Genomic DNA, 20,285 nt, shown 5'->3' with positions numbered 1-20,285 from the left:
GCTCTTGATTTTCACAATATCCTTCTTTTCAGAAGAGAATTGTGTGCTCTTGAAGGATGGACATGATCCTGGAAAGATCCTTATCTCTACCCTGAGGGAAGAGCATGGTGCATGGATGCACATTTACTAAGCCACTCTGCTACTATTTCATCTCTGACTGGGAGGAAGAGCAGCTGATAAAAGCAAGGAAAATTCTGCACAATACTCTGCCCTTTAACTATTCCTGAAATGTTTCCTTATAAGGTGCTTCATAATTCAAAATAAAAAATGCCAACATAATCAAAGAAAGGAAAAAATAAAAACAAAGACTTTTCAGGTAACCTGCCTACTGCACACCCCAGCTCACTTTTTCTACCAACTCTTAACGCCTTTCCATGGAATAAACAATTTTTGCATTTTTTTCCTACCCATTTTGCAGACACCAGACATTTACAGGTGAAAAGGAGGATTGAGATATGTCTCCTCTAGCATCTTAAATGAAAAACTGCCTCTATTGATCCTTTCTCCCTAAACTATCAGTTGAGAGTAAGAGATGCTCTATTCCTCTATCTCTTAGTCCAAAGAGTTTGGGAGGTATGAGTTGGTATCAGTGAATGTGAGCAACATTTGTGTTTGGGATTTACAAAAAGATAAAAGCAAAAATTCAGGTCACAGGAGTCAGGCTTTCCAACTTGATCTGTAACCTGCTGGACTGAGCTTTTCTCCAGGGGTGTGTCTAGTTTCTGATCAGCCAAAGTGACATACCCCAGCTTTGAAAACAAGATCAAAGCTTTTACAACTAATTGAGACTTCCAAGTTGCTGACTTGAAAACTCATTTTTGCAGGTTAAGATGTCAGACTGAAGAAAATTGCCAGTGTTCATGTAAAGAGACAGAGAAAACAGATGGATTCTAACTAGCAGGATGTTGTGCCGTAAATAACAGCTAGAAACATCAAGGAAAAAGGCACATTTATTGTTCAATAATATGTAAAGGGAGAAAACTCATCCTCTTGCTGCAGACAACTGCAGTTAAATTGGTGGATGTTGCCAATTAGTCTGATGGAATTTTAATTCTATCCTGCTCCAGAAGTGAATAAACACTTTTGTGTTGTACCAGGCAAGCAGTGCACATTTCTAACTCATCCAAGCAACACAAGGGCCATGCCCATGTGGCTATATGGAAGCAGGAACTAATTCATTCAATTCTCACTTAACTGACCTGGAGTTTTCCACATGGCATCCTTGCAAAATGACACGTACCTTTCCAACAGGTTTCTCCTCTGTCTGACAGTGCATCACATCTGTCTGGGTATCAATAACTGCAGTTGGCTTCAGGTGGTCAAGGCACTTCATGTATTAATTGGTCTGAAATCATCTACAGCAGACATTAACTCTGGGCACGCAACAGCCCACATACAACCAACCTGCACACAACCCTGGGCCAACCACCATAAACTACCATAGTTAAGAACTATACAAATGTTGAACTGTTGGGGCAAAGAATGTGTTTATTAAACACATAAATACAGGATCATTCTCTGTGGCTGAGCTGGGGGAGATGCTGCTGGATGTGTTAGGATGTGATGGGGTCTCTGAAGAGTTATGGGCAAAACCTGCTTGCACAGCATATTTCAACTGAAGCTCGGGAAAAATGCTGGGCAGGAAGATACTGTAAGGAACTGTCTTAGCTAGGTCCCTGGAGCTTTCTACATCTTTTCCAGTGCTAATTTCCATGATGCTATAGTTCTGGACATCGGCAGAAGTAATTGTTGTGAGACTTAGCTTGCAAGATAAGGGAAAAAAATTGCCAAGTGTTTATTCTCAGCTAATTTCTTTTCAGCAAAGCCAATCCTTTTTAAAATGGTCCCATTGAATTTTAAGGAGGTTTTCTGTCACCCTGTTGTTTTAAAAGTTTTAAAGTTCTTTTAAAAGTTTCCTATGCCTTCTGATGTTTACATATTTCTACTGGAGTTCTCACACACTATTCATATAAATAATGATTGTTTTACCTTCTTCTTTGTGAGAGGGGAGAATTGATAGACTGTTAGTTTAACCAGTGTGGTTGGAGAGGTGGCAATTTCATCCTCCAATCCACTGTCACTTTTAGAATTCTCTGTATTGCAGGGTCAGAAATTACAGTTATTTCCTTTTACTCTTTTGATCTTAGTGTGAGTGCGTGAGTTATTCCGTGTCATAGTGCAACAGTTCTCTGCAGTGTATCTCAAAAAAAACCAAAACTTATCATGGCATCTGCATGTGCTTCCATATGTGAATACATGCATCTGCCTCCCTGCACCTCATCCCCACTAATACCAAATGTCTAAACCTGTACCTTCACTGTAAACTCAGAGGATCACAGGCCACTGAACCACAAAGTTGCTACATACAGTTCTTTCATGTATGAACCAGACCAAGAAGAGGAAAGAGGTCCAAATCAATCCTTTCCTTGAGGGGAAAACTGGAATTTAGGCTCAAAAATGTCAACCACCACCAGAGAATCCACTCAAGGCAGCAGGCTCTGCTGCACAGATAATAATTTTTTTCTCTTCTCAGTACATAAAAGAAGGTACTTCTTTTATCACAGAAATTAACAGGGAATACCTTTAAAGTATATTTAGCAACAGCAACATGCTGCTTCAGAGAGGGCATTTCTAGAAAGGAGTGAGGGGATTTTCCTGGGGTTTAGAGGTCTACAAGTTTTAAGCACAAGGGTTTTTTCTGTTTTGCCTTCTTCTGGAAGGGACTTTTTTTTGCAGGACAATTTCACTTTTGTTATTCTAAATTTCAATTCCCTTTAGGAAACAAGAACAAGAGTATTTTTTTTTATTTTTGCATTTGCTTAAAATTAGTTAAGTGCCTACTATATTATAAAGCCCAGTTAATTATTTTTTCCCAGTGCTTGGCTACCCTCCTATGAAAGTCATGTACATGGGGAATTGCTATAGATTATTGCTTTGCTTTTGCATGAAACATGAATCAGCCCTGTTTCGGATCACTTTAAAAAGCAAAGTACATGCTCAATGACCCCTCAGCCTGGCAGTACTGTAACCAAAGATTTCACTGGGGTTACTCCTCTCTTTCAAAGGAAATGTTTGCAAGACTTGTAATATTCTTTCAAGTTTGTTTCCTAGCAGAAGTATCTTAAACATGACCCATTCAAGAAATGTTTTACATCAAAATAAGATTTATCAGTTACTGTGTGTTTAATTGCCCTCATTTGTACAAACATTTTCCAGCTGTAAATATGACATGCCTGAAATGCTAAGGTTCAGTGATTCAGCTATTAACAGAGGCCTAGGCACAATAAAGTGCCTCCAAAAAGCTTCTGAGCAAGAATATAATTTAATAAATGAATGCAGCAGTAGATGGATAAAAATAAAGCATAAATTGTCCAAAGAGGGGATGCCAGTATGAAACTTGGCACAGACAATATGTATAGGATTTGCTGATGAGCCCCACATGCCTGTGAGCATTGTACATTGTATTAATTAAGGAAGAATGAGTCTCTACATTCCCTGTTGCAGGATATTGTGAAGAATCACCCTGGGATAACATCTAACATTCTGGAAATGAATTTGTGGTTCATTTCATGCATTTTGGATAAAAACAATATGAAAAAATAGATTTGTTTCACAAACCTTTTGTGACAGCTCTTTCTCTGCATTTCAGACACTAACCTGAAGAGAACAAATGGCTTATTTCCTTCTTTGACTTTTAGCCATGAGCCAGAAAAGGAATAGGAGAAAGAAAGGAATGAAGAAGAAAGGTAAGGAGAAGAAATAGAGAATAGAATGAACTACTCTGTTCTGGACCAGCAAGCATAAATGCATCAATGTGTCTCCTTGCCCCCAAAAAATCACACTCAATTAGCTGCTGAGAGAGAGATGCTCATTTGTCTCAATACCACAGGAGGAAAAGACAAAGAAGCAGGAAACAGAAAGGACTCTGGCAGCAGACAGATATCTAAAGACAGGCTCTCTCTGTAGAAACAGCAGGTCTGTGTGGCTATGATTTGTAAAAGCAACAGTGTCATGAGGTCAGCAGATCACCACAAGTTTGCATCCAAGACAGAAGCATCCTCACAGGCAGAATGGAGAATAATATAACAGACACAGTCACATGCAGGTCTCTGTCAGTGAAAGAGCAACACTGCAGCAGGAGAGACCAGAGAAACCAGAGATCTTTTGTGGGTCCTCTGCTCCAAAGTAGGCAGGTGAACAAACAATAAGGAGACAAGGCTGCCCAGGGGGCTGAGCACTAGACACAATTCCAGCTCTTCACTACAGCAGCATCCCAAAGCATCCCCATCCCAAAAGCATTACCCTGATCAAGTGAGAATGCTCAGGGCAGAATGCTGCAGTGGGAGTCATGTCAAGAAGCAAAGGTGTATGGTCAAGCTGCAGGTAATTCAAGAGCTTCTCTTTGTTGGGTTCTTAATCTGTTGTTACAGAGGAGCAATAAAAGGAAAGAGAAATACAAGGCCAAATGAAAAGTAATACTCGGCTGATTTCTATCCTCAAGGCGAATTCCAAAGTGCCAGCATACTGTTCAAATCTAATGATTTGTAGAAAGAAAAAAAAGAATTCTGGAGAAACTACTGCAGACCTAGAAATGGCTTTAGGGAATCACTATTACAGATTGCCCCTAAAATCAATATTATAATGGAACATGTCTCCTTCACTCAAAGATTTTCAATCAAGACCTGAAAACCAAAAATACTGTGAGCAAAAACTAAGAATCTGTCTGTACCCTCTGGCCAAAAATGTGACCGAGTTTTTGGCTTAGCTTTCTTTATTTTTTTCAATAAAAAGTAGGATTTTCTCCTATGTGAGAAAACCCAGATCTATGAAATCAGCTCTGAAGTCTACAGGTATTATTTATTATTTCTTAAGTACTTGCTGGTAGACACAGGTGAGTATGCTTCTCTCTCAAACTCAGGTACAGAATTTCTGATATTTCACTAAACATGGAAATGTTCACCTCTCATTTTTATTTTCTTCTGCCCAATGGAGAACAATTATCTTGCAAAATACTTACAGAGCTATGATAACTACTGCTATGTCCTATTCCAATTAACTTACTACAAATATGCAAGTGAAACAGCATCACTCACTAGCTTTTCATCATTGTTCTCTGTATGATCAGCAAGACACAACTTACTGAATCAACATTATTTAAAAGAATCTGTAGTGCAGCTAATAAGATGCTCCTTCCTGCTCTTACATTCTGATGTAGCTTCATGCTCACTGTGCTTAACAATAGCAAAATTAAACTCATCTCATTCTACAGAGGAGACTCAGGGGAATGCCAGGGAATGAAAGACTGGGAGTTTCATTTTCCTCTCTTGCCAAGAATGAATTCTGCCTCATATAACTGCTGATGAATTGTCGTTTTAAGAGAGTTTGTTAATTTAAAACAAGCAGAAGGCATAAAAACGGACCTCCTTATCTTTAATGGATGTTATTGAGCAACACAAATGGTTCACATTTAAATTAATGGAGAAACATCTTGTCTGTTTTGCCATGATAAGACTGTTCTTTTTGCACAGCATGGGCTCAACTTCCTCTGTTAAATAAAACAACTGGTTTTATTCAGTTTAATGCCAGGCAAATTTCCAAAGGTTCAGCAGCTGAAGTCCGTTCAGGGAAATGAACTGGAATTTACCTGGGTCCTGCCTGATTCTTTTTGAGAAAATCTCTCTGAAAGTTTTTGAGGTATCTAGTTTCAAGTAAAAATGGTCCCTGATAGTGTTGATGTACTTGCTGAGGATAAATCCTCTATTAGATTGCAACTTCCTCCACTGCAAGGATGCTTCCAGCCCCAGCTGCTGTAAAGAAACAAGAGTTGTAAAGGTGCATTTCTTGAAATCAAATGGGCCATCAAGGATGAGGTCTGGGGCAAAGGGAGGATGGATCCAGAAAAGATATCCACTTATTTTGCCATTAAATGAGATAGCCAGAAAATTATGTCCATAATGAGAGTATGTGAAAAGGTAATTCCTAAACATCTCAGAACAGTAGTGATTTTAAAAGAATTCCCAAATATTTATCTTTCAGTCATCTGAAAACATGAGGGATTCTCCCCCATTTTGAGAATTTACCCATTTTCCCAGAAAGGGATAGATTAGTAGGATATAAAACAAAGGCCAAAACCTTACCTGAGTTCCAAAAAAAAAAAAAAAAAAAATTTAAAAAGTGTGAGGCTATTTCTTGCTAGCCAGAATGCACAAAATATGATGCTACTTTCAGCCTGGCAGCCTGGATTTTGATTAGCTTTGCCAAGCTATGACAGTATGGGAGATCCCCATATGCCTCAGAGGGATGCATTATTCAATATATTAATTAGAGGGCTGGCTTTCATCAATGCTTCCTACAAAGTGTCACAAAGAATTACTCTGGGACTCTTCCTGACAGGCTGGAATTAATTTGTGTCTGAGTTCACGTGCATCAGGAGAGCCAGGATGAAGTCAGGCCAGGCAGACTACATGAGTCAGCAGTACAGCATTTCAGCTTCCAACACGGCCTTTGGAACACAGTGATGGGGTTTGTACTTACTTGTTTTGATGGGTTTTGATCTTATTTGTTACCTTCTTGCATGAGAAGAAGACAGATCCTCCCACTATGCACTCTTCAGACAGACACGGCACTGGGACCCACTCCAGGGATTGATACAAACTGGGAGAAATATTCAACAAATTCTTCCTTAAAGCATTCCTTGTCTTTCTTACTAGTGGTTCATCTAGTCTGCTTCAGTCTTAGACACTCAGTCAAAGAGAGTGTGGGGTTATAAAATTATCCAAGATCAGCAATGGGAGAGGTAAGAGAAGACACTGGCTCCTGAGAGATAAAGAAACCTGACAGATGAGAGACCTAAGCCAAAGGCTTTTTGATGGCTGAAAACACTAACTGCAGTGCAACAGGTGACATATAGTGGTAGGCATTAGATTTAAGCCAAATGAGCAGAAATATTTCAGCCCTTACTTTTTGAAGCCTTAAGGAAAAAAATAACTGCCAGCCACAGAACATTAAAGACATAAACGTGGCAAACATTGCAAATTGTACTAAAATCACAACAAATCACAAATTCTTAAAGCCTGATGGTATTTATGTAATAACATCCACAATAACATTAGTGGAGAAGAATAATCCTTCCTTCTGCAAGATACATTGCGTTTCTCAAGCAAAAAGAGGTTAGAGAGAAAAAGAGGGCAGTTAGAAAGAGAAGTCCTTCAAAGACAACTTATTCCAAAATTGCTCTTCCAAAGGGTATACCTTTCATTGAAAGAACTCATTCTTGCTGTGATAGCAGCCAGAATTACAGAGGTGTATACATAATGTGACACTTTATCATGTGGCACTTTACTTCAGGTTCACTTATTATGTAGTTCATGGGTTTTAAAGGAAAATTTAAAGTACCTAAAATTATTTCCCTTCGTAATCACACAATCACACACAATCCTTCTATCCAGAATGCTTTTAGTAGGTTTTTCTTTTTTTTTTTTTTTTAACTTGTTAAAAGGGTTTTGAGCCTAGGCAGCCTGATTAGCATGACATCCACAGGACTTCGTAAAAATGTCAAACACTTATTTTCCTAGGAAAGCAGCCAGTAAGGAGAGGGGCACCACACAATACCAAAGCATCCATCAGTCACAACTTAGAGCTTACATTCATAGTACAAGAGATTAGTTCTAACAAATTTTCTTTGTAAGATAAAGTCATCAGTCAGCATAAACATACACCAAACCTCCACATATCTTTGGTTTTAGTCCCAGGTAAACTAGAAAATAGTCTGTAATACTTCTCCAGTATTGTACTATGGGCTTTTTCCACCTTCTACAAAGATGCTTTCCCACATCCAACTACTTCTGTTGATGTCTCACAAATTTGTTCAAAAAGGAACATGGATTATGCTCAGAAAGGGGAACAGTAGTTTGAACATTACACTGACTAATGGAAGTCGTGGGGTCTGTGTAGTCTCTATAAAACAGTTCTGCAGCATTTCCCTAGAGACAGAAAGTGAAGGATTTTCCTGTTTTTAGGGTCATTTAGGTTTTTATTCTCTTAGTTATCCATAAAATCTATCACAATGTCCCTGGAAAAGCACTTGCCAATCTATAGGTCAAAACCAGGATAGGATTATGTTTAAGATAAAATATCACACTTTGATTCCCTGCTTTAATTTTTTAATCATATATTGCAAATTGAAGTTTTAGTCAAATTTTAAGATTACTTAAGAAGACCATCCAAAAACTGTCAAATATTTCACAGTATTCCTTCCTTTAATTTTTGAGAGAAATATTTTGATAATATTGCCATGAATTCTAAAATACCTTTATTGACTTGAAACTTTTTCAACTAAAATAAACACTATTTCAGCCAATAAAAAGCATCCACCTCTATATCCAGGTTCCAATTATATCTCTGTCACTGAGTTACTGTGTAATCACAAGTTAGTCACCCACAACCTAACATTTGGAAACACAAAATATCTATAGTGCCGATGGCATTAATTGTAGGCACACAAAATGAATTAAAATGCCTAGCCTCACAGTAGTTTCACTTTGCCCCTTTTTAAGTGAAAAGGAAAAAAAAATTAGGTTTATTATCACCATGGTGTTGTGGTCTTTAATTAACTAAAGTGGCCTTGCAAGGGAATCTTCCAATATATGCCAAGAACTTATGAGAAAGTTTCATCTCTCCTGAACTCTTATTACAGAGCTTGAGGCTAGAGTTTGAAAATGTTGTCCTCAGCTTAGTACAATTCATGGTCAGGGTGGCCTGAGTAACACATTCCAGATTTATGTTAGCATTACTCTCCAGAAGATAAACCTTCCCTGGGTGTTCTTGCCCACGGGGCATGGGAAGCAAGTCCCTTACCAGAGCCAAATGAGTCATTAGCCCAAGGGAGGCTCCAGTAATAGGCACCGGGTACATGCCTTGGTGATGCTCGTAGGTGTCATCCATAGATGCCAAACTGGAGTCATTCCTTTTATCAGTAGCTCCATGTATGGTAGGGTTTTAATTCTGAAAAACTCTAATGTAGGATTATTTAAGAGTCAATATGACATTTACAAGACTATGTTTACCTAACACTAAACTTGGCTGTAAAAAATCAGGCGATGTTTCCCCAGCACCGTGCAATGACACCATCTGGCAGTTAATGATTAGTGGGATTTACAGGAGAGGCAGGCACATATTTGACTAACCATCTCTTTGCTGACAAACTAGGCAAGTAAAGGTAATGTCAGCTGTATCCAAAGGTCACTACTGGAACTGCTGCTGAAACAGTCTGCCTGGACCAAAATTGGCACTGGAATTAGGAAATATCAGAGCTGGCACAACAATGAAGAAATAAAAACAGACACAAATATCTGTGTGAAGGTTGAAACGCCAAAAAACAAACAAACAAAAAAAAGCCTACAGCAAGGAAAATGGTTTCATTTCCACCACTTCATATTCCTCAGTGATGACGTAAGGCAGGAAACAGGAATGTGTTCTCTAAAAAAGAAAAGCCTGGGGAGACCCTAAGAAAGGGTGTTGGTGGCCAAAGGAATATAGTGCTGTCCTCTGCTCAGGATGGTGATCCTTGTGTCTGCTCAGCAAACATTGGCAGGGCCTCCAAAGACAGATGGACAGGGGATATTCACAGCTGTTTAGCTGATTGGTCAGAAAACACAGGTCCCCTTGAGTAACTCTGTATTTTAAAGAATTAAACCATAAGATGATAAAAGGATTTCATGTGCCACTAAAGCATCTTTTCATTATCTTGTACCCTCTAGTGCTCTTAATCTACTGCTGTAGCACTTCATATGATTCTATTTGAGTACTTCACCCACTGCAGCCATCAAGGTGCTCTCCTATCCCAGTCTCACCTACAGGGTAACAAGGCAAAGTCAGGTGGAGCCACCCAAGGTGACAGAAAAGCTGTGGTCCAGCAAAGTACTCGGTGAATGCTTGGTAACTAAACCATCCTGCCCACCTGCTCAGTCCCATTGTGCTGCTGCAGGAAAAGGAAGAGGTATTAAAAAAAATATTTAAGGACAATTAAAGTCCTACAAATCTTTATCAGGAGAGAAACAGTATTTAGTCAGCAGATCAGACCATGTGTTTTACAGAAGAGGAAGCTTCCCCAGCATTTTTACAGTACAAAATTGCTTTGTTTTTTTATATCCTCCACATGGTAGCACAGGTGTCTAAGTTACAGTGATACAAAATGAAAAGGGCCCAGAGGGAGCGGCAGAAATGTGTTCTGAAAGAAAAGAACATTGAGTAGGATTTTAAGAAACTTTGCACCCATGCGGTTCCAGTTATCTTGATTGATCTTGGAATTTCTGTATCACATTAGCGTAAACTCGCTATTTCCAGTCTTACAGGATCCTAAGTTATTAAAATCTGAGGCCAAGGCACGTGGGAGCCAAATCTGGATGCCTGTACACACATCAAGTAACACATTCTGTTAAAGCTCTGCCACTGTCATCAGTGGGTGTAGTTAACAAATGAATCACTACTACCAAAGTAGAGAACTCAAATCCTAGATTTTTTTATAACTGTGAGTGGCCCAGGGGTGAATCTCAGCTCATGCCCAAACTTTGAGCAGCTCAGGAACTGATGAGAGATGTCCCATGAACAGTTGGGCATGTGACATCCATAATGAATGAGAACACAAAACTACAAACCAGTGAGTAGCACCAACAACTATGACTGAGGAAAGAAGCTGTAAGCAAGAGCCAGGATACAATGCCACAAATCAGGACTGGAGCTTAGGACTTTGGTTTTGACCAGAGGAGAGCCATCACAGATGCTGCCTGCTAGAGCTACACCAAAAAATGCACAGTGTGACTTGTATTCCATGACTAACAGAGAGGTTGTGCTTACTCTACTGAGGGAAAATTCATATCCCAGTCTCACAAGCTCTGAAGCAATCATGATTCTCTCCTGGCCTTAAGGTCTCTATGTGTGAGGTCTCTTAGGGAAGGTACAATTATTCAGAAAGACCTCAGAGAGAAAAATAAGACCTCTCCTTGTCAGGTTGACTGATGTCATGAACCAGGTGAAGTTTATAGTCTTCACAAGCCCATTCAAAGCAGCCTGAGAGATGAAAGTCATGTTTTGAAGGCAAATACATTCAGCAAAGCCTTCCCCAGATAAAGCCTGCTGCATTCCAATCAGGTGGAGACCGTCCCATTTCATGAAGGATGCTTACCTGAGCCTCTGCTAATGAACAATGCAGAGCAGCACAAAAGAGCAGCTTGTCTCATTTTGGCATCTCCCTATCATTATTATTTCAACTTTCATGGAAGTTTTAATTCAGAGGTTCAGTAATGTAGTATTTGATGGACTGATGACAGGGACAGTGATAGGCTGGTGACATGGAAAGGCAAGCTTGCCACAGGCAAGCTGAGAGCTGCAGTCGACACACCTGAGCGAAGGGAGGGTATCTAGAGAGAGACAGACTCGAAAGGTGGGTCTGTGCGAACCTCATGGCTCCAGGAGAACTTACAGCAGCTTTCAGTAGCTAAAGAGAGGGAGCTTTTACAAGAACATGTAGTAATAGGACAAGAGTAGTTTCTTTCAGCTTAAAGATGGTAGGTTCAGAATAGATAATGGGAAGTTCTTTATTGTGAGTCTGATGGGACAATTTAACAGGTTGCCCAGAGGCATTGCAGTTGTCCCATTCCTGTAAGTGTTCAAGGCCAGGCTGGATGGAGCTTTGAGCAAGATGGTCTAGTGGAAGGTGCCCTTGGCCCTGGCAGGAAAGTTGGAATTAGATGATTTTTAGGGTCCTTTCCAACATATACTATTTTATGATTCTCTGAGCTTCTACTCTGTGGATGTAAGCCACAGAGTAGTGGCTTACATCCCTCTGAAACTTGCAGCTATACCCACTTTTCTCTCTCTTTTTTAGTGCACTAAAAAGAAATCAACAAATTTCAGAGGCTAAAATGTTTTTTTGCATTTTTTTCTGTACATATTTTACAAGCCAGAGCTTTCAAGCTATCACAGTTTGCAGCTTTAAAAGGAAAGAAAGGAAAAAGAGAAATAAATCAGCTAAGGAGAGTTATGTTCCACAATTTCAATACCTCTTATCCCTGCACTATGGTTTGTTTCAAATCCCTCCCACTCTGGATAAAACCTGATTCAGTCTCTTGGGAAGCTTATTCTCCATAGGACTCTGCTGTTTCTCAGTGGAATAAAGATTTCTAAGTCTATGTCTTATGAGTGTTAACTACAGAAGACTTGTACATTTCCTAAGAGAAAAAGGCACCTGAAACACAGACATTATGTAATGCACTGCTAAAAAACAGTGTTCAAGCCATGCAGCAAAAGACAATGAAAAAAGAGGTAGACTGTGGAAAACAATACACATTTGGGTGTCAAATAGACAAACAGGCAATTTCCATTAACCATTATTATATGGAAGCAGAAAATAAGGCACAACATCACAACCTGTCCTTTAAAAAGAGGTTCTGCTTTTCTTCCCAAGTCAGCTTAGCCCTTGCACTTTATCCTCCAAGAAAGCCTCTCCCCTAAGCCCACCTGTGTTATTTGAAGGATAGGGTAAAATTATTCCAAGGACCAGCTATTCTGCTCTACAGAAGGATACACCTGGAGAGGATCCACACTCGCCTTTGTCATGTGCACTCAGTATGAATAGTGAGATCAAAGGATTTTTGATAGTTAGGTCAATCATCCACCTGCCACCAGAACCAGGAGGGAAAAACAACTTCCATTCCTACATTATGGAATTGTCCTCTGTCCTCTGCTCAGGATGGTGATCCTTGTGTCTGCTCAGCAAACACAGGGACTCCAAAGACAGATGGACAGGGGATATTTACAGCTGTTCAGCTGATTGGACAGAAAGCACAGGTCCCCTTGAGAAACTCTGTATTTGAAAGAATTAAGCCAGTCTGTCTGTAACATGGACAGACAAGGTTCTAGACCGTTGATATATTTTGCAGGTCTGTGTGACTTAGAAACTTTAAAACTTTCTTTCCTCAGTGTTCAAAATCTTCTCACACTGTCCAGATTCCCCAGGGACACTAAGGGAAATCTCTAGACTTGGTGCCAAAAAGTCAACGTTCTAAATGTTGGAGTCTAAAGATGTTTAGAGAGATTTCTAGAAGAATGTAGATAATTTTAAATGAGGAGTTTACCTCCACTGCAAGGTGTGGAAATACTGAAAATCTATAGATATTTTGTGCCTGGATTCCAGGGGCTTTCAATGAGGTGCAAAAATTTCTACGAGAATTTGACTCTATGATATATAGATATATACATAGGTATGTATCATGCTTTGTAATTGGGAGTCAATTTTTAAGTTTTTCAAGTCCTTTTTTATTGTTAACCATCCAAAATGTGACTCTCTGGTTCCTTAATATTACAATCTTTTTGGGTCTTAAGGATCAGACACTTTTTTTAGCTATGCACAGATTCTGTAAATCAGCACTTCTACATGTTCACACACACCCCATCATCTGGCATATAGTAAGTACAGCATTAAGAATCTGATTCAAGCCCCAAATCCTAAATTCAACTACAGAAAAACTAGACTTTTCTTTTTCTCTCTAGAAGTCAATTCTTGAGCCTTCACATGCAGAGAAGTATGGAAAAGAGGCATCTGAGATGGCTGAGCCTGGAGATAAGAACTAAATTTGTTTCATCATCTGATTTTAAGACACTCTTCCAATTTGAGAGGTTGACACTTGGGAAATGAGAAGGAATTGAGTCACAAAGCAGATTTTTAGCAAACTGCAGATCTTGGGCTTTCACTAGTCACTATAATAAAACTGGCTCCTCAGAGAGTGATTTAAAGCAGAGTGAATCATCCCTTCTCACCAAGATTGCATAAGGAGACTGGTCAGAGTGGCTGGCTCTGCACAAAGGCTGTGTTCTAGGCTAAAGTAACTCTCTGAAGGGCTGAAAAATAGGAATTGTAATGGTCACAGGTTTGTCACTGAGGCACTGGGCAGCTCCTCTGTTACTTTAAGCAGGTGTACAATGAAGAAGCAGGAGTATTTCAATTATCAAAAGACTTTTACTTCTCTGTAAAAGACATCACGTTTTATCAGACAAGTACAAACACAGAGAGTATTGCACTATAAAGTATGTTCTAGGGACTGAATTTATAGCATTGTTGATGAACAAAACCAAGGGTATACTTCATGTTCAGGTAAAGCAACCAATCCCTTCAAGTTAGATGCCCTTCTCCCCTCTATGACCTGCCCAAAGCAAGCCACGCCAGTGGCCCTAACTCACCAGTAAAACCTGTTGGGAGTGACCCGCTCTTGCATGAGCTGCCATTTTCTTCCAAAGTCCATGGAGCTATACAGCTGGAAGACAAAGAGAGAAAGAAAGAATAAACTTTGAGGAAAAAGAAGGAAGACTGTTGCTAGATAAAGTATTAAAATAATCTCAGATTAAAGAACATGAATGGGTCGTTCACAGTAATTATACACAATTATCAATCACCCTCACTGCCAAGGGAGGCTAACAAGGCAATATCTTCCCTTTACTCTTAAACCAGACTGGGCTCCTGAGAATCAAAAGCAGGTTGTCTCTTCCCAAACCTTGTCAAACAACTTCGTGCTTCCAAATTTCAGCTGTCAACACATTCACTTTGACTGCCATATAACAAAGAGGGACATTCCCTGGCTTTTTTTGCTTAATAGGAAGCAGGCGACATATGAGTTTCTAGTATCAAATAGAATGAGAGACAAATCAACATGACTCTGATGAGGTAGTGACTCTATGCTCAAGGTCATGCCATGATTTGTTTTTATGGAATAAATCAGATCTCTTCTGTATTGAAATGTAAATTGCTCCTAATTTATATTTTCTAATACTGAGAACATGGTCTAAATTTTCAGGTAAGTTAGAAATCAACATGCTCACTAATTAAAGACAGTGACGTGACTCTTCTTGGAAGTGAAATTTTCAATATAATGATTTTTTTTGAGTCTGTCTGGTTAAGAAATGACACGGCTGTAATGTAACTAAATTTCCATGCAACTCCACACTGAGTTTCAGACATATGTTTGCTTCATATATATTCTGCCTAATACCACAAACACCATTCTCCATGTAATTATTTTCTTATCCACAATGCATCCTCTCACAATCAAAACATATATATAAGCTCATTTTCTCCAACTATGAGCAAATTTGGTTCTTCAGAGAAAATAATATGCTTTGAGAAATAACTACTATGCTTTACCACTAGATCACAGAGAACTAAATATCAGGCAGCATTTTGATCAGGATTTCAAATAAATTTCTTCTGATATATATTCTGGCTTAACAAAACAAGGGTTGATTGCCAGCTAAGGAGGTAGATAAGAGAACTGAAAACACTTAAATGTTTGTAATAGCCAAATTTAAGTCCCTAGTGGGAAAATGCTATCATTTGAGCATGAGATTCTGCATTGCATTTGATTAGAGTAACTGAATTTGCAAATTGTAAGCAGGTCCATGTTCAGATTGGAAGAGTTCACAACCTAGTGATGTGTCCTGTGGCACCGCTGTGATGGATGGCTAAGACTGACTGGGAAGATAAACCACATGTGCTCACACTGAATATTTGAACAGGCAGCATCTTTGACTACAGAGATGCAGCAGCCACATCAGAGCTGGACCATAGATCAATTTAGAAAGATGATTGGAAAGGGCTGTTTGAGCAGTGTCCAAAGCCTGAGGCAGTTAATTAATTCTTGCTGTGTTTGTACTCAACTACACAACCAAATCACTGTATAGTCAGCAAAAGAAAGTCAGAAACTGAAATTCAGACTCCATCAAGTATCTAATGCAACTGATATGTGTAGAGACAAAAAGAATCAGGCATTTGCATTTATGCCAACAGGAATGCCAGGCTGGCCAGTAACAGCTCAAGCTGCCAGTAAAATACATACAAAGGAAAGATATGGAAGTGAATCCTTCAATCTTCATTTCAAAAAGGGCTCCAATTATGTAAACTCCAGCCAACATCACTGAGCTTGTTGTAAGAAATACTAAGGAAGATTTTCTGCCCCATGTTCCTCAGGAGATCAGATATTATCTGAATATACTAATTTGGCCATATTTCTTTAGTACTGTCTCTAGATAGGGTAACATACTACTCTTAAAGTCCACAACAGCCAGACTGCCTCTGCTTTTCAGGCGATTGCCTAAAAAAATATGATAGAGTCGTCTGCCCCAAAAGGAATTCTGTGTAGATACAAAACAAAGCAACAAAGCATTGCTTGTCTTTTTAATTAAAGGAGCCAGAAGAAGAGAATTCTAAATTCGAGATTAGGCTTATGAAGTCAGCATCAATATTAAGATAATTAATTCTCAGAACATACAGGTTTTTAGAAGCAATAACTGAGAATCCACACTCCAAAGTCAAAATTCTACAGTGCTACAACACTGCCCAGACTTTAGCACAGTTCCGGCCAGGAATATTCCTTGAGTCACTGCACATAGTTTACACATACAAGGACCTCAGCACAGACCAAGTTGCATCAAACAACTTGGTTATCCTTTGTATGTCCTGACTACAGGTGCAAGTCAGCCAGGCTTCAGGCAACTTAGTCCCAGTTAAGTCATGCTCACAAGCAAGTCCAAGTGGGTCTAGCGTCCTGATTGTATTCTGCAATGGATTAACCATTCTCACCATGAGAGGAAAGGATTAACATACAGCCATTTCCTTCAATTCTCTTTATCTTTCGCCCCTGGCATTTCCTTTTCTTCTGCAGCAGCATAACAGCAGTAGCTACAGGAAGCTCAGTGACATGAAGCACAATCTCTTTCAACCACTCATGTCTCCCAGTGTCTCTTTCAGGAAGCAACACACTCTGTATCAAGTTAAAAACCAGAGACCAGCTATTGGTCTGGGTTTTTTTCTTTCTTTTCTCTTTTAAAGATCAGACTGACTGATGTCAGAAGGATTAAACTGAACTTGCAGCCTTTATGTGATTTCAGATAAAGAGATAAAGAGGATATTATTCATATCAATAATTTTTATTTATTATTCACCTCCTTATTCTGGGCATCCACTTCAAACTTTAACCAGATGACTGAGTCTTAAATCTGTATGACAGAACAAATCCCTAAAAGGCCTCTCTGGCCCAGTTCAGTTGTATAGTATTATTTACAGATGCAAATGCAAAGGTTGGTGTTGAATAAATAAATAAAACATACAATAAAGTGATTTCTAGTATGCATTAAAATTGAATATATACATATATTTTTTGTTTATCTCCCTTCATGGGAGAAGACAAGCTTTAGAAAAGACAACAAATTTAGTGGCAAGTACAGCAGAATTCAATATAAATTAATTTGTCCTAAGGCTGAATACTAAGCAAAGTAAAAAAAACATGTAGGTATGGTGCCAAGATTTTCCCATTTTAAAGCTCTGCTCTGGCCCTTTAGTGACAAGTAATTTCTGGCATTTCCACCTCCCAGAGCACTCCAACGCAGTGCTTCAGGAGGGGTGGACTCCAGTGTACTGTGGGGGTGGTATTGTGAGCTATGGTCCTTCTGCAACCTCCTTCTGTCATTTGACTTACTCCGATGACTGAAAAATTAAGACCATCATGGTTCTTCATCTTTGTCTGGGCTGGTTTTGTCTCCTGATGCAGCTAAAGAATGGCATGAAGAGGACCTGACTCTACCTCTACTCAGGAGTCTAGTCAGACCTATCACTTACAACAGGAAAGGCTGTACCATCAAAAAGATAAATGGTAAATATTTATCCAAACAGCATCACGATACTCCCCACTCAAGGACTGTAGCACCAAACATATCCACCAAACATCCACCAACACAGCCCTGCAGCTCACCAAGAATACAATCTGTGTGAGGAAAGACACTGGCAGCCCCAGTGATACCCAGCTTTGTTTCACTACAGGCCAGACCTTAACTCCTGCTTGTTTTGCTCAGCACAAATCTGAGTCATAAGGATTTTATGTACCACAGGCAGAATGCTTAGTGGCAACATTTTATTTCACACCAGCATTATTTCCAAGTAAACTGGCAAGCCCCTTAAAGAAGGAGTTTTATCCCTGGTGTCAGATTCTGAGCCACAAACACAAGCAACATGCCAGAAACACATTCAGAACTACAGAACAGTAAAGAAAGGAGCTATAGATACACAGTGTTGCATATGAAAAATGCTGTTGCAATTCTCCAGTACAAACTCTCAGGGTGACACATCATGCTGGCTGGCTTGGAAGATCTTGTTCAGGGTTGAGGGTAACTTGGTTTGGGTGTTTTGTTTATTTTACCAAGGAGAGCTAGCAAAAAAAAAAAAAAAAAAAAGGTTTTAGGTTTTCCTGGAAAAGTAAAGCTTCTCAGAACTGGAACAGCATAAGAAACTGATCTGCTTCAATTCCAGTCACAGAGAGAGCAGAGAAGAATGAGCAATGAAGGAAACATAGGAAGAGACTCAACCCCCTGATGTTAGTTATCCATGTCCAAGCTAGTCACCAAGGCATTTTTAGACAGGCAAGACACTTCTAAAATTGCTCATTTTTCAAGCCTAAGAATCTTCCACCCCTCCTGACAGACACAAAAAAAGCTCAAAGTGACTAGTGCAGAAAGAGATGACCCCACCAGAGACACATGATCTGGTTGAGATGGATTTCATGATCTTTTCCCAGGCTGATCTGCTTGGTCTTCATGGGGGAAGCAGACAGAAGAATGAAGTTTGAAGGCAAGCCCAAGAAAGACGAAGCATACAATATCCTGAGTACACTCCATCACTGCAAGAAGCATGTATAGATGTCACTGATAGACTGAAAAGCAATAGAAAAACAGGCTACTTTTCTAGCCTGTTTCTAGTTTTCTGTAGTTGAGTATAAACAGAGCTTTGATATTTATAGACTTTTATGTATACACATGTGAGAAGGAGGGCACCAGGAACATACAAAATAGCCTGTAAGCAACTAAAATCAAATATTGTTTCTTGCTATGAAATCAGGTCTATTGGCCTGAGAAAACATCTGGTGAGACACTCCATAGTTCTCTGCCTGCCAGTCACCCAAGAGTGCAAATGATGTCAGATACAGTGAGGAAGATCAGCTGAACTACATGCAGTTAGAGGAACAATTCATTTATTACACAAAAAAATATACTTCCTTCAGACAATACATACAGCTGATGATGGAAAGATGTACTCAAAATAAATGTATCAGGGTGAGAGTGGGTCTAGTGGTAATAATTTGGCAGCAACTGGCACATTATGAAAGAGGAGGGTCAGATTAGCCTGGCCTGCTTGGCCTCAGAAGAGCACGGTCCCAAGCAGTAGCTGAGATTGCTTACATGAAAAGATGGCTCTGATCCCAGAAAAGCACAAAGCAAACTAGCACCTTCTCAGCCAGAGCTGGTGGGAAAAATCTACAAGATGTGTGGAGGGTTCCTGCCAAAAACTCAAATCAGGGCAGAAGAAAAATAAAATTAGGTCAACATTTCTGTAGGAAATTGGAGTGTATAACTCAGAAAAAAAAGTCTGTTGCAGGGTCTTAAATTTTTTCTACAGAAGGAAAAAACCCATTAGCACTAGAAAAAAATTAAAGACTCAGAAAAAGTTGCAAATTCTCAGAAAATTCCACAGTGTATCTTTTCTCTATGCTTCTGTGTTACAGATAAAATTGCAAAAGAAAAAAGGTGTCATCATTAATATTTCAGAAAGGTCATTCCTAGAAGGAAAATGAACTGGAGGAAAAATTCACAATACTTTTCAGTCTCTAGAGTACAGCACAGATAAGCCATGTCTGACAATGGCCAGTTGAACACAGGATAGATTCAGTACAGCCATGAAGACAGCTATTGGTACCCCAGAAACACGCCCTATTTCTTTATCACTTCTTCCATCCCTGCTTTTCTAAGGACAGATGGATACCTCTCCCTTTCACACCATCAGTGTAATGTTTAAACTGCGGGGTCTATGGAAACCCCTTTCTCAGGTTCTCCTGAGAGGCAGGACATGTTACTTGCAGCACTGTAGGTACGGGACTCAGGTCTAAAATACTTCAGTTGTGTGGCTGAAACCAGGTGAGGAGCAACCCCTATCACGGAAGTGGCTTCATTACCTACAGCAGAAATGGCTGCATTCAAAGGAAAAATTGGGGTATTCCTCTCTTTCTTCTATTCCACTACTCCCCTCAGCCTGGGCCTCAGTGAAACATCCCTGGAGTGTCAAGAGCTGCCATTAGGGACACAGAGGATAACATCACCTTCAAGCTGATGACCAGCTCAAGGACTGTCTGTGCTTGCTCTTTCCAGCTCTTCCAAGGGAATGGCCTATCCTCGCCACCTTGCAAGGCGAGGCT

The 20,285-nt window shown here is 39.6% G+C and overlaps 1 protein-coding gene across 2 annotated transcripts in view; it reads right to left on the bottom strand.

The window, feature by feature from the left end:
• Positions 1-20,285, bottom strand: part of SORCS3 (sortilin related VPS10 domain containing receptor 3) — a 265,160-nt gene that overhangs the window by 81,634 nt on the left and 163,241 nt on the right. For both annotated transcript variants that reach the window (XM_068198006.1, XM_068198007.1), the window contains exon 5: positions 14,236-14,309. In XM_068198006.1, the coding sequence (XP_068054107.1) occupies positions 14,236-14,309 (74 nt within the window). The remainder of the gene's footprint in view (positions 1-14,235; positions 14,310-20,285) is intronic.

This window comes from Anomalospiza imberbis, chromosome 8, assembly GCF_031753505.1.
Source record: "Anomalospiza imberbis isolate Cuckoo-Finch-1a 21T00152 chromosome 8, ASM3175350v1, whole genome shotgun sequence".
NCBI lineage: Eukaryota > Metazoa > Chordata > Aves > Passeriformes > Viduidae > Anomalospiza > Anomalospiza imberbis.
The sequence above is the reverse complement of the archived record's forward strand: the minus strand, read 5'-3'. Positions and strand labels throughout refer to the sequence as shown.